A 14638-nucleotide genomic window follows, 5' to 3' on the forward strand; every position below is an offset into this window, starting at 1 on the left:
GTCAAGTGTAAATAAACAAGTGTTAAGAAACTTCCTGGCAGATTAGAACTGTGTGCCCGACCGAGACTCGAACTCGGGACCTTTGCCTTTCGCGGGCAAGTGCTCTACCATCTGAGCTACCGAAGCACGACTCACGCCCGGTCCTCACAGCTTTACTTCTGCCAGTATCTCGTCTCCTACCTTCCAAACTTTACAGAAGCTCTCCTGCGAACCTTGCAGAACTAGCACTCCTGAAAGAAAGGATACTGCGGAGACATGGCTTAGCCACAGCCTGGGGGATGTTTCCAGAATGAGTTCGAGTCTCAGTCGGGCACACAGTTTTAATCTGCCATGAAGTTTCGTATCAGCGCACACTCCGCTGCAGAGTGAAAATCTCATTCTGGAAGTGTTAAGAAAATTGTTAGAAGCCCAGATGTATAAATAATGAAGAGTGGAACATTGCAAGCATTATGTACCGCTGCATAAGTTGCAAGTATAAACATTGGTTTGAAATTTATAATTATTAAGCAATCAGTGCCCAGAAATAATCTAAATCTGGGCACTGACTGCTGAATAATTGTAAATTGTATATTCTTTTCATTGTTCATGTTAGTTTATTCCTAGCTAGAATGCTATTACTAAACAAGACATACATAAACAACAATGATGTAGGAAAAGACAGATTGCTACTTACCGTAAAGAAGACATGTTAAGTTGCAGACAGGCACAATTAAAAGACACTTACATAAAGCTTTCAGCCACAGCCTTCATCGGTAAAAGGGAGACACACACCATTCCTACACACAAGCAAGCACATTTCATGCACACACGACCACCAACTCCAGCATCTGGGGCTGGAATGCAACTGTCACATGAGATACAAGCAGCAGTTTGGAGGAGATAGGGAAGTGGAAGGGATAGTAGTGTATGGGTGTGGAGAGAGATGAACACTGTCTGGTGGAGTGTGAAGGGACTAGGAGGCCAACAGGAGCTTATGGGGCAGGGAGGTGGGGAAAAAAGGAGAGGAGCAGGGAAAGACTGGTGGATGGGTTGGCAGAGAGTGGAAAATAAATGGGGTGGTGGTGATGATAGTACAGAAGGGGATGGAAACTGTTGGGTGGAGGATGTGAGGACAGTAGTTTAGTTACTGTAGGTTGAAGCTGGGATAATTATGGGAGCAGAGAATGTGTTGTAGGGATAACTCCTACCTGTGCATTTCAGAAAAGCTGGTGGTGGAGTGAGGGATCCAGATGGCTTTGGTAATGAAGCAGCAATTGAAATCAGATGTATCTTCAGCTGCATGTTGTGCCACAGGGTAGTCTACTTTGCTCTTGGCCACAGTTTTGCAGTGGCTGTTCAGCCTGGTGAACTTCTGGTTGGTACCCATACCAATATAAAAAGTTCTGCAGTGGTTGCAGCAGAGCTGGTAAATGATATGACTGCTTTCACAGGTGGGTTGGCCCCTGATGGGATAGGATAAACCAGTCACAGGATTGGAATAGGGAGCGTTGGGTGAGTGTGTTAGGCAGGTTTTGCACCTGTGTCTTCCACAGGGCTGTGATCCTTGTTGCAAGGGGTTGGCATTGGGAGTGGTACAGGGATGGACTAGGATGTTGAGGAGATTGGGTGGGTGATGGAGCACCACTTTAGGCGGGGTGGGAAGTATCTCAGGTAGGAAGTCCCTCATTTCAGGGCACAATGATAGATAATCAAAGCCCTGGTGAAGCATGTGGTTCAGTTGTTCCAGTCTGGTGTTGTACTGGGTTATGAAGGGGACACTCCTTTGTGGCTGGTTCTTGGGGGGAGGGGGGGGGGCAGGAGATTGGGGGTATTAGGGGAAGTGGCAGAGGAGATGTGTTGTCAGACTAGGTCTCAGTGATAGTGTCAGTCTGTAAAGGCCTTTGCGAGACCCTCGGCATACTGAACAAGGGATTACCTATCATCAAACCCTGAAATGAGGGACGTCCTACCCAAGACACTTCTCACCCCTCCTTAAGTGGTGTACCATCACCGACCCAACTTCCACAACATCCTAGTCTATCCCTATGGCATACCCAATCACAGCCTTTTGCAACAAGGATCATATCACTGTGGAAGGCCCAGGCGCAAAACCTGCCCAACCTACCCAGCAATTCCTATTCCAGTCCTGTCACAAGTTTATTCCACCCCAACTGGGACCAGGCCATGTGTGAAAGCAGCCATGTCATTTACCAGCTCTGCTGCAATCATTGCACAGCTACTTACCAGCCAGGTGTCCGGCAGGATGAATGGCCACTGCCAAACTGTGGCCAAGAGAAAGATAGACCACCCTGTGGCACAATATGCAGCTGAAAATACCACACTTGATTTCAATGGCTGCTTCACTACCCGAGCCATCCAGATCCTTCCCTCCATCACCAGCTTTTCTGAACTGCACAGATGGGAGTTATCCTTACAACACATTCTCCGCTCCATAATTATTTTGGCTGCAGACACGGTAACTACTGACCCCACACCCTCCACCCCACAGTTTCCACCTCCTCTGTCTTGCCATCTCATCCCCATTCTCATCTCCCATCCTGTTTCTTTGCTGCCCTCTGCTAATGCATCAGCCCGTCTTTCCCTACTCCTCTCCTTTCTTCTCCACCTCCCTGCACCACAACCTTCTGCTGCTGCACCTATTGGCATCTAGTCCATGCGAACTCCGCCAGACACCACTTGTGTCTTTCCCTACCCGTACACTACCATTCCTTCCCCTTTCCCACCTTTTCCAGATTGCTGCTTGCATTCCACATGACAATTGCATTCCGGCCCCAGATGCTGGAGTTGGTGGTCGTGTGCATGAGGTGTGCTTGCTTGTGTGTATGAATAGTGTTTCTCTCTCTCTTACAGGTGAAGGCTGTGGCCAAAAGCTTTATGTAAGCGTCTTTTAATTGTGCCTGTCTGCAATTTAGCACATCTTCTTTCCGGTAAGTAACAATCTGTCTTTTCCTACATTGATGATATTGCTACTTGCAGTTTTCTTTGCTTGATAAACAACTGTGAATTAGCACGATGACCCTTTTTGCAAAAGTGTCTGTTGTAAGAGAAACAAAGAAAAAAATACATCTGCATTATTAATGCCTTGCCATTTTCTAAACACTGCAGACACTTCCACTCTGAAGTTTTTATTGTACTGGAAAAACTGATGTGTGAGTAGGTGCAGGTAGCCTCCTGCCCCTGCTGGACTCGTGCTGCTGTCAAATCAGCAGCATATGGTAGCAAAGCTGGCCCACATCCAGTGACACAGTGGGTAACTCAGTGAGCTGCCCAACTTTTGAAGCTTGCAGACAGCTTTGCTTGTGAGTAGCACAACCTTGATTATATATGAAGGGAATGCAGCCTGCTTTGGTTGATGCATTCAGTGAGCTGCTGGTGAGTAGACCTTTGTTGTTGTCAAATGAATGGGAGGGTGTTGCCCTCCCATAGGAATGCTGTTTGTTTGGGTAGCACCTAACGCTGTCAGCTGTGGACCTATGGTTATCTGTTGGTATATCTGTTGCACAACTTCCACACGCTCTTGGCGTGATCTTGCCCCCTCCTCTTAGGCTCTGCAAAATCATTATGATGCTAGCTCCTGGGCACACTGTGCAATGCTATTCCTGGTTACACCATCTCCGACTGGGCCTTCAGTAAACACGCGGCAGTCGCGTCGCCCACGTTGCTCATTTTACGTCTACATGAAACAGTCCAAAGCACCACTAAATGCCAGGTATCGCTGAATTTTCGCACTTGCGCACGCAGTACTTAATTAGCCTATATTCACTGGCCTTACTGGCACGCTTTAAACCAAAAGGTCTCCTTCACTGCTACTTCTGCACAATCTAATCACTGCATAGTATTTTCTTTACCTACACTGACTCAATATGGCTCAGTCTGAAACACTCGCTACCTCTCTCTGTCAAAAAACATAATGATTTTAAAACAGGCTCTGCCTGGGCATTGCTACTACTGCATATTCAGACAATTAATATTTCACAGTTTGTATCTGACGACTATCTGTTATGCATGAAAAACAACAGCAAATTAGAAATAAGATTGGATTTTGCACCAATTCATGGTTCTCCTTCAACAGTCTTATTATTTTCTGCGTGTTCTTTGGCAAACGGTTTCAGCGTTTTTGGACATTCCAGTTCCTGTGTGTTTGGGTGTTGCATTACAGTTATCCTGTATGGACTCTCATACATGAAGTGGAATTTCTTAATCTTCCTGTCATATCTTTTGGATTGTGGGTGCATTCTGCACCCAACCAAGTCTCCTAGACAGTACACAGTAGGATTGACCACTCTAATGAACATAACCAGCCTGGCTGTGGCTCTCTATACCAGGTTCTCTGCCACTGCCTCAATTTTCTGTGCCCACCCTCACCCATATAGTCCTACAAAACCAGGTGAATCAGGCCCAACCTCGTTGCAATACTTCTCTCCTACCTCACACACTGAAAATATTGGCCTCCAGAAACAAGAGAGAATAAATAACGCCACGTTGAAAAACTTTCCAACTTCTTCACCTCCTACTCTCGCCGTGGACTACTACTATCCACCAGCTCTACATCAGTCTCCAAACCTCACCCACACCCCCTCATAGCTGATAAATCCCGCCCCGCAGACCTACTACTTTTACCCCATCTTCAAAAATTCTCTCTCATCACCATACAGAATCGAGAATGTAAACAGATCCAAAATACAGTTGTGAACCTTTCCTCCATAGGCATTAATCCCATAGAAGTATCAGTCCTTTCCAAAGGCCTTATTTTTGCACAATTCCCAAATTCAATCTTGCTGGACTTCTTTTTCCTGGTCCCTGCAGTGGAACAGTGGAAACACTTTTTCGCCACCAATCCCTCCAATCGGACTCAACCAAACAGCAATTTTTAACCCTGCCTGACTTGATTCACTCCTCCATCCATCTGTGATCCCCCCCCCCTTTTTCCTGTCCCCTACCCCTACCGTGGTGCTCCTCCCCCTCCCCACTCCAGCTTCCTCCTTGCCCCCTCCACCCAGACTGCGTCTCCCATCATGTGCTGTTGCTCACAGTCTGGTCTCGGCAGACAGAGACTGTTCATGTGTGTGTGAGTTGTGTTTGTGTTAATGTGTGTATGCATTCGTTGTCTAAATCAGAAGAAAGCCTGTGACCACTAGAAATGAATTCCACTGTATAGTTGAATATTGTTATTTTTATTTTGCATGGTAAATAGTGAATGATCTTTTTACTGTTTATTACAATAGAGAACATTTTGTAATTAGTTATGTTAGTCCATAAAATGAAGCCAGGTGTACAAAGTATGTTTTGAAAACAGATGTATTTCTTTATATAAATCATGCATCTAAAATCATAAAGAAAAATTTCCCTTCCTCAGAAAAAATTCAGGTCTGAAAAGGTTAATACAGTGATCATTGGTGATGAGTCCTTGGGACAATAAACCAGAAACAAAGTTCTCATAGCACTGGATGCATCCGTCATCCCCCAGAGCCAAAACAGCGAAGCAAGGCAGCAGCAATGTGAAACTCATGGTGACTTGTCTTTTTTGACTCCAATGGTATGGTCAGTCATAAGTATGTCCCAGAAGATACTAACATCAGTAAGGAATACTACCAAGAGGTTCTGTGTCACCGTGAAGTGATGAGGCACAAGCAGGCAAACTTGTGGCCAACAAGCAGTTGGCACCTCCACCACAATAATATAGCCACACTTTGTTCTCAATTAATTTAGAGTTTTTTAGCCAAACAAGATACAGCTATGGTTTGTCAGCCTCCATATTCCCCTGACCTAGAAATGAGTGGCTTCTGGCTTTACTCTAAACTGAAAAAGACTCTGAAAGGGACTACGTTTCAGAACAGGGAATACATTATGCACTTGTGCGCCATACCAAAAGAGACTTTCAAGCAATGCTTCCAGCAGTGTTGGGAGAGGTGTTTAGAAGCTGAAGGGAACTACTTAGAAGATGGTTAAAGTCAAAAACTTTCTCTTGATAAAGATTGATTTTATAAATAAAATTCAGATGCTTTTTGAACAGCCTTCATATTTATTCCTATATTCTAATTAATTTATGCACTAGACATCTGTTAGCTCATTGGGCTAGGAAACCAGCTCTGAGATTCTCCAAATCTCAAGTTTTATCTTAACCCTAGCACTACTTGTACTATAATGCCTATAGAGTACATAAAATTTCAGAAACATGAAACTAAATCTAGCAGAAAAGAATGCTCCCCACTAACAAACTAGGGAGCATACATATTAATTTAAGCAAATAGTGCAAGTCCATTAGTTGACCAAGATGAGGAAACGCTCCGTCTAGAATCGCAGGTTTTTACTATATTTGGTTGGCTTCATGATGGTGTGTGCTCTCCACAGATTTGAATAAAATTTAGCTGATCTCTCTGTATAGAAAGTAGTGCTTTATTTGAATTGTTCATTTACATAATACTTAAAAGTCAGAGAACCTTAACAAATAAAATCAATAACCTTGATTATAACATTTGGCGCAGCAGAATACAAAATGTGTTAGCAGTTTCTACCCTACACCATATTTTTACCCAGAAACCAACAGTCTCCTGTGAAGAAAATGTTAGATGAGAAAGCAAGCAATTTAAGTTGGGTGAGGATAAAATAAAAAATATAGTCACCTGGTGTATCAAAACTCGCTATTAGGCACCAGCAAATGTCTATGAACAATATGAACCCCAGGTACCTGTTTCAGGAGTAGAAAAATGATCATACTGGATGGGATCACAGACTTTGTCCAAACCTGAGCGCAGTGGTTAGACACTGGACTCGCATTCAGGAGGACGACGGTTCAATCCCGCGTCCGGCCATCCTGATTTAGGTTTTCCGTGATTTCCCTAAATCACTCCAGGCAAATGCCGGGATGGTTCCTCTGAAAGGGCACAGCCGACTTCCTTCCCAATCCTTCCCTAATCCGATGAGACCGATGACCACACTGTCTGGTCTCCTTCCCCAAACCAACCAATCCAAACCTGAGGCCCAAGCTGCCGATATAACATTTTTTCATGTGACTTCTTGCAATTCCACCCACATCTCCGCTTTCCACAGATACTGATGGTAGTACATGCATCTGAGAAGCATAACTGTTTCTGTGGTTTGATGTGAAACGTCAGAAGCTTTCGTGCGTTGAAGTTATTTATGTTGGTAGCTTTCACAACACGCTACACATGGAGTTGAAGACCAATTTACTTGGAACTATATCACGAGACCTAGGTGTGCTTGTTCACACAAAGGTCATCATAATTGTCTGATTGATTAGTATAAACAACTCACCTGCACACCAGCAGATGGAGGCAGCAAGACTCTGAGGCATAACAGTTGACACATTAGTGATTAAAAAGCAATCTAAATAAGTATAGGTATAAATTAATGTAAAAAGATTATATCCTGCGTGATATTAAGTAAATCATTAATGTTGCTTTTTCTAAAATTAAAAAAAGAAATAATCTGACAGTTCTCTTATGGAAAGATTAGCACATAAGGTAACCCTCAAAAAAGTTCACATTGTAGTTGATCTGCCTCACTGTTAAGACGGTATCACAAAATCCATATAAATATGGCTTTTTCTGATAGTCTCTCTCTCTCATTGTGTTCTAATAGGGTTACTTAAATGCCAGAAACCTCGTATGTTGTGCTTTCTGGGTTTGGAAAGTAAGTAATACATTCCATATATCAGTAACAATAAATGTTGTCGTGTGGAACATGTCAACTGTGCAAGCATGGAATACATATTTAAACAAAAAAATTATGTAGCTGCATTCTGGCCATTTACAGATCTTTTTCTATACAAATGACAAATTGTTTCTCTTCAAGGAATTCCTTTACAGTACAGGAATTGTTACAGAGAAATGTTGTAATCTATGTTTGAAAAAACTTCTGTCAGGTATTTTGTTTCCATGGACAGATTGTCAGTGAGTTTTATAGCTCCAAATTTCACCCCTTTACTGTCCCAAATTTAGATTCATTAAAGGATAATCAGGATTTTTTTTTCTTCTAGTGTTGTACGAGGGTGGTTTGAAAAGATCTCAGAACGGAATAGGAAAAAAGTACTTACATCACTGAAACTTTTTTTTTAATTTTTCAATGTAGTCTCCCTGTAGATTAATGCACTTGGTCCATCGATTTTCCAAAGCTTTGATCTCATCTCAAAAATTAGTTTCCTCCAGGTTTGCAAAATAGTTGTGAACTCCAGCTATCAATTCTTCGTTTGAAGTGAATCTTCATCCACAAAAAAAAATCAGTTTTGGGAAGAGATGGAAGTCTGACAGAGTCGTATCAGGTGAATAAGGTGGGTGTGGCAACAATTCATACCTTAGTTCATGTAATTCTGCCATGGCGACCGGTACATGTGTGTGGGAGTGTATTGTCTTGATGGAAGATAACTTTCTTCCTTGATAAACCTGGCCTTTTTTCGCATATCTTCTGTTGCAATTTGTACAGGAGGTTAGCAAAGGATTCTCCAGTAATTGTTTGCCCAGTGGAGAGATAATCTACAAGCAGAATTCCCTTCACACCCCAGAACACTGGTACTATGACCTTTCCCACCAAAGGAATTGTCTTTGCTTCCTTTAGTGGCGGAGAATCAGCATGTTTCCACTGCTTTCACTGTTGTTTTGTCTCTGGGGTATAGTAGTGCACCCAAGTTTCATCTGTGGTCACAAACCAGTGGAAAAAATCTTGTTCATTTCTCCTAAAATGGAACCAACATTGTTCTGATACGTCCAGTCTCAAGCGTTTTTGATCCAGCGTCAAAAGTCATGGCACACATCTTGCAGATAATTTTTTCATTTCTAATTCGTCAGTTAAAATGTGATATACCCTTTCAGATGACATCTGGCAAGCATGCACAATTTCACGCACTTTCAACTGGCGAACCTCCATGACCATTTTGTGCACTTTTGCAATGATTTATGGAATAGTAACACATCTTGGCCGACCACTGCGTCAATCATCATCTAACCTCTCCTGACCAAATTTGAATTCATTTGTCCACTTGGCAACAGTTTAATATGAAGGAGCACAGACCCCTAGTGTATTCTGGAAATCAGCATGAATGTCCTTTGTTCTCATACCTTTCTTTATGAGGTACTTAATAACTTCTAGAATCTCTATTTTTTTAATTAATTTATTTATTTTTTTCTCCATCTTTGCAAGTCACTACTCAGGAACGACAACAGACCCACATCACCGCCACAGCTCTCTTCCAAGAGAACTGATGTGGCACGTGTTTACAGGCAACAGTCCATCGAATATCACGTGAAGAACTCGTTGCACTAGCACTGACCTCTCGTGGTGATTCTGAGAACTTTTCAAACCACCCTTGTACTTGCAAATAGCTCTGTTACTTTCAAACTCAGATGACTTGTTGGTAACAAATTTCATAAGTGTGTCGCGTCCCGGATGCCAATATAGAGATGGTCGAGCCTGCGTGGCGCAATCGGGACGTTGACGACAATTATGGGTTTGCGGTTCCCTTTAACTAGCCTTTATTACGGAGATGAGAGGGAGTAGAAACTCCTGGACTGTCCAAAGGCATGTAGGAGGTGTAGATACCTTATACAATACTTCCAATAGGTAGCGGGTACAATGGGGGAATTGGCAGCACTGAAAAACAGTAAGGTGAGATGTCTCCTTTAACGTAATTTATTAAACTAATATCACAAAGACATGTGAGGTGTCAGACCCTTCCCCTTACTCTGTACGCTTCTATAGATTCAGCCAGAATCTCCAATTCACTCTTCATTTAAATGAAGGACCCTTGTACTATCCACAGGAGACAAGCACCAGCCAGTGGCTTGTTCCTTCTATTGCTGAACTAGCTGTAGAGGCTACTTGAGACAGAGACAACTGTCCCTGTTCAAAACTATTCCACGGTAAAACTTCTACTTAACTGACAGTTGTAGTTGATTCCACCAGAGCATCACCGTCTTCTCGTAGTTGCAGTTACTATAAACTCATCAGTAGCGGATGCTACCTTCTCGATGCTGCCAGCCCTTGGGCGCTGCTTGTGCCCTCTTCGACTTCTGCGACGACTCTACTTCTTGCTGCTCGTGGATGCCCTTAAATACCCCTTGTGAAGGTCTGCCCTGCTCGGACGCAGCCCTCGCATCCGCTTTCTCTAACTTATTTTTCGGTCTTCCCGGACATTTCGTCGCTGTGGACCTACATTGGTTTCGATATGTCGGGCCGAGTCCCGGACGGAAAGTTCCTTCTCACCCTCCAAGGTCCGTGAGACGCGCTGTTCGTATCCTCGACGTGTTTACTAGCTCAGGCTATTTGTACTGTGTGACACTTTCCCTTTCATGTCTGCGGTACTGCGCGGCGTCCGCGTAAGAAATACTGGCTGAACCTTTACATTATGAATAGCTATGTCATTTTGTCAGTTAAATCCTCTGGGGACCTGACAAGTGAATAAATCTATTGAGGTGCTGTGGTTGTTATTCCTAGCTATTTAAAGAGCTGGCCTGCAAAATGTGTATATATGAACTCCACATGCACAATTCTAATTACTTTGTTTTGCACATTGAATACTTTTTGCCTGACTGAGGAGTTATCCTAGCATATTGTCCTCTACGACATATGCAAAGTAGCTGAACCTACATGTTTTAGCAAATCTGCTATCTTTTTGTTTTTCCAGTTTAAGTTTTAATCAGTATTCACACCTAAGATCTCCGAATGATCCTCCTTGATTGTTATTTCTTAGTGGTGCACTAGGTTAATAGGGGACGAGATATTGTTGACAGTACAAAACTGGATGAGTTGTGTATTCTCGAATTCTAAAGATGGACCATTTTGTGCAAAAACAGCAACTTTCACAAAAACATCATTTCACTGTTTTGTCTGTTGATGCTACTTCGTTCAGCTTCACAACAATGTTTGTATCATTTGCAAACACATTTAATTAAGCCTCCTGATTCAAATAAAATTGTAAAACATTAACAAAGGATGAGAATAGTAGTGTGCCAGTGATTAAACCCTGTGGGACTCCCATTGTAGTTCCCTCCCCCCACCACCACTACCCTTTTGTATTATTCTAACAGCATAACGTAAATTTCTGCATTCTGTTTAATAAATAAGGACTAAAATAAGGTATATTCTGAACTACATATTCTGTAAAAAACTTGATTTCTATATATGAATATTTTGATTGACAGCAATAAAATCCCTTCAATAACTTGGAGATCCCATTCAGTATAATTTATCATTTAAAGATTGTATTATATGCTCAGTAAATTTATAAATAGCTGTTGCAGTGGAGTGGCCCATTTGGGATCCTGTCTGTGACTGGGTAAGTATCCCTTTACTAAAAAGGTTGGTAACAACCCTGGAGTACATTGCCTTCCCAAAAATTTTAGAAAATGATGCAACAAGTGGCACTGGGCAGTAGTGATTGACATATCTTAATCTCTGGGAAAACCGCCTAAATTAATGATGCATTACAGAAATGACTAAGAATGTTACATGTTATAGTGACAAATTTATTTTGAGATATTCTCTACCCCCTTACAAACTTTTACTTTTTAAAGCAATGGTCTTGCTTACTTCAGATGGCAATATGAGATTAATTTTAATTTCACTAAATATCCTCTGTACACTTCTTCAATGTACTGTTATGTTTTCTTTTCTGAACCATTTGAGCATATTTTCTCACCTGTTTGTAACAAAACATTTTTAGAAGTGTCAGTTTGATAATCATGTTTAAAGAATAAAAATTCTTTATTCCAGGTAATCTTATTTGTTAAATTTTAATCTCTCCTCTACATAAACCCATTAATGGCAAAGAAAGCAGTTCTGGTTTTTACATCTGGGAAGAATGAAATATTGTAGTGATCAGGCCTCCATAAGTTTTCTGGACATCGAGCAAATACTGTATCATAAAGACATTAGTTTCCTGATATGTTCAGTTACTTCATAAAAAATTTTATGTATGTACTTTGCTTAAAACAAAGACTGCACAATGCTCTCTAAACTGCTTCTTCAGTAACATCAGATTTTGGCACAAAACAAGAGAGGGAACTGTGAGGGCAATGCCTTCAGCATATTAAACATGTAACTTAATTTGTTCCAATTTTTCCTATTTAAAAGAATTTGCTTTATTTCACTATTTGTATACATGAATAGTAATATACAAGTGATAAAATAACAAAACATCTTTAGTATTTCCCATTTCTTGAACCTCCAATTTATGCACACATATCACATGTTGTAGTTATAAGATATTTTCTTAGAACAGCTAATATGTAAAGTATCACAGCAAAACAAATAAGAGCAGTATCAAAAACACACAAGTCTCAACACTGGTACACTTCATAAGTGGCAGTTCTCACGCATGATGAATTATAATATTTTATCATCTACTCACTAGAATCATTACAATCACAGTTTATCTAAAATTCTGACTTACACAGATTTCTATTTGCAATGACTGATAAGGCTACAAGCATAAAACTTGTAAAACAATTTGCCTCTAGTTATAGCGAGTCACTGCAAATGTTCTTAAAAGAAATATACAAAAAATAAAGCTGATTTATCAGCTAGTGCGAACTGTATAGGAAAAACGCAGCATACTGCCACACAAAAAGTTAGTCCTCTGTTTCTCCCTTATCCTTCTTATAAGCTAATTTTTCCATTGAATCTTTGTTGAGCCGGAAATAGTGCCAACCTTGTTCAGAAGTAAGGTCAACTGCACCTTTTCGTTTGTAAAAATCTTGTGCTGGATTCCAATTAAGAACAACGAAATCCATTCGGCTGCATCCTGTTTCACATGCTTTCTGAAATGTACATCAAAATTTATAAGAATATTAACACTTCCAACAAAATTAAATTTGATGTGGTGATTATTGTTATGGGAAATAAAAAAAAAAAAAAAAAAAAAGATGCTAAGAAATATGATAGCAACAGTAACTTTACACACAAGCTGAAAATTATAAAATGGTAGTTGGTGAATGTGGGCAAAAGTAAAAGCAGAAAGACATACTTCAAGGGCCTGAGCAAAAACTGTATATAATCACACAGGTTGATGCCTTTGAATTGTCTGAAACTGTTTTATGGAGCTGTCACCTTCTCTTATTTGTTTGCTTTACACTGATGTGAAACAAAAAAAAATTTCTGGTGACCTAGAAAACAAGTGTTGCACAACACTGTAAAAAGTTTGCTCTTCAAAATGACAAAGCATTTATACTTTCACTGACTGGCTCTTTAAAAATTTCTTCTTTCTTCCAGTGGCCAGTCCCATGTTTGCTAAACATCCTAAGTAATAAATAATTTAGAAAAGTAGGCAACCCACCACACTGTCGAAGCATTAAATGTCAACAGACACACAAAAAGAATGAAAATACCTATAGCTTTCAGCTGAATCTCTTAATGAGCTACAGTTTGCACACCTGCCTGCACCACCCCCTCCCCCTCCCCTGCTCTCTCTCTCTCTCTCTCTCTCTCTCTCTCTCTCTCTCTCACTCTCTCTCTCACTCTCACACACACACACACACACACACACACACACGCATTGTGCCAGCTGAGCAAAAAAAAAAAAAAAATAAAAAAAAATGTGGATTGCAGTTCAACATGTAGATGGGTGAGGAGTGTGCTGGGTGAGGTGGATACAAGGAGAAAAGAAGCTCCTCATAGCTGGATGTCGGCGACTGAGAACACCTGTAAATGAGGGTCTGATATTGGGAATATTTATCAGAGTCTGCTGGCCAGTACCTTTTCAATAGCGGCACCCTCACCCCAAAAAAGCAACAGGTCACAGTAGCTGGGTGTCGCCATTGGCTGGCAAATGACTTCATTTGTTCTGCTCATGTTGCTCAGTCATTTCCTGAAGAAACCTAGCCACAGCTGTAATACTGCCCAGTTTCACTCTTCAGAGATGCTGGCTAGCATCTTCCAATTTGTCAGCTTCCTGAATGAGCACTCTTGAGCTCTGATAGGTCTTCTTGCTTGATACTATGTGGTCACCACAATGACGGCACCTCTCTCCCTATGATGTCATTTTGTTGCGTTGATGCCCAATGGTTCATTGCCTCAGACTACTAGCGCACTGCTCAGTACTCTGCCTTTCTATGGTTTTTTGCATTACCAGGGAAGATGTCTTACTTTTCACACAGCTAATCCAAATATATTATTTTGTGGTGCAACAGCTGTGCAGAAATTGCAATGGAGCTAGTATACGACATGGATGCTTTCACAGGTGACCCTGCTCCTGATAGGATAAGTCTGTGACACGACTAGAGTAGTATGTGCAGGGTGGGTGGGTCGGGCAGGTCGTGTGTCTTCACCCCTATGGAAAAGGATGTAGCTGTATAAGCAATGGAATACCACTTTAGGAGAGGTGGGTGGCTTCACCCCTATGGAAAAGAATGTTACTGGGTAAGCAATGGAATACCACTTTAGAAGTGGTGGGTGGATGTCCCTTATTTTTGGGACTTACGATAGGTAGTCAAAGCCCTGGTGAAGGACTTGGCTCGGTCGCTACAGTCTGGGATGATGATGATGATGATGATGATGATGATGATGATGATGATGATGGTGTCCCATTGCCCTATTCCAGCTGGTTCTTGGGAGTATTAGGGGTGTATGAGGATACGGTGCATGAAATTTGTTTGCGGAATAGGTCTGGGGGATAGTGCCTGTCTGT

The 14638-nt window shown here is 41.5% G+C and overlaps 2 protein-coding genes across 4 annotated transcripts in view; one reads left to right on the top strand and one right to left on the bottom strand.

Moving 5' to 3' along the window:
- LOC126161976 (zinc finger protein 431-like) overlaps window positions 1-2931 on the top strand; it is a 57060-nt gene extending 54129 nt beyond the window's left edge. Inside the window, exon 5 of the mRNA XM_049918170.1 lies at window positions 2851-2931. Within this exon, the coding sequence (XP_049774127.1) occupies window positions 2851-2891 (41 nt within the window). The 3' untranslated portion in view covers window positions 2892-2931. The remainder of the gene's footprint in view (window positions 1-2850) is intronic.
- Window positions 2932-12189: 9258 nt separating this feature from the next.
- LOC126161978 (thialysine N-epsilon-acetyltransferase-like) overlaps window positions 12190-14638 on the bottom strand; it is a 46836-nt gene continuing 44387 nt past the window's right edge. For all 3 annotated transcript variants that reach the window (XM_049918174.1, XM_049918172.1, XM_049918173.1), the window contains one exon: window positions 12190-12773. In XM_049918174.1, coding sequence (XP_049774131.1) covers window positions 12585-12773 — 189 coding nt within the window. In that variant the 3' untranslated portion in view covers window positions 12190-12584. The remainder of the gene's footprint in view (window positions 12774-14638) is intronic.

This window comes from Schistocerca cancellata, chromosome 2, assembly GCF_023864275.1.
Source record: "Schistocerca cancellata isolate TAMUIC-IGC-003103 chromosome 2, iqSchCanc2.1, whole genome shotgun sequence".
Lineage (NCBI taxonomy): Eukaryota > Metazoa > Arthropoda > Insecta > Orthoptera > Acrididae > Schistocerca > Schistocerca cancellata.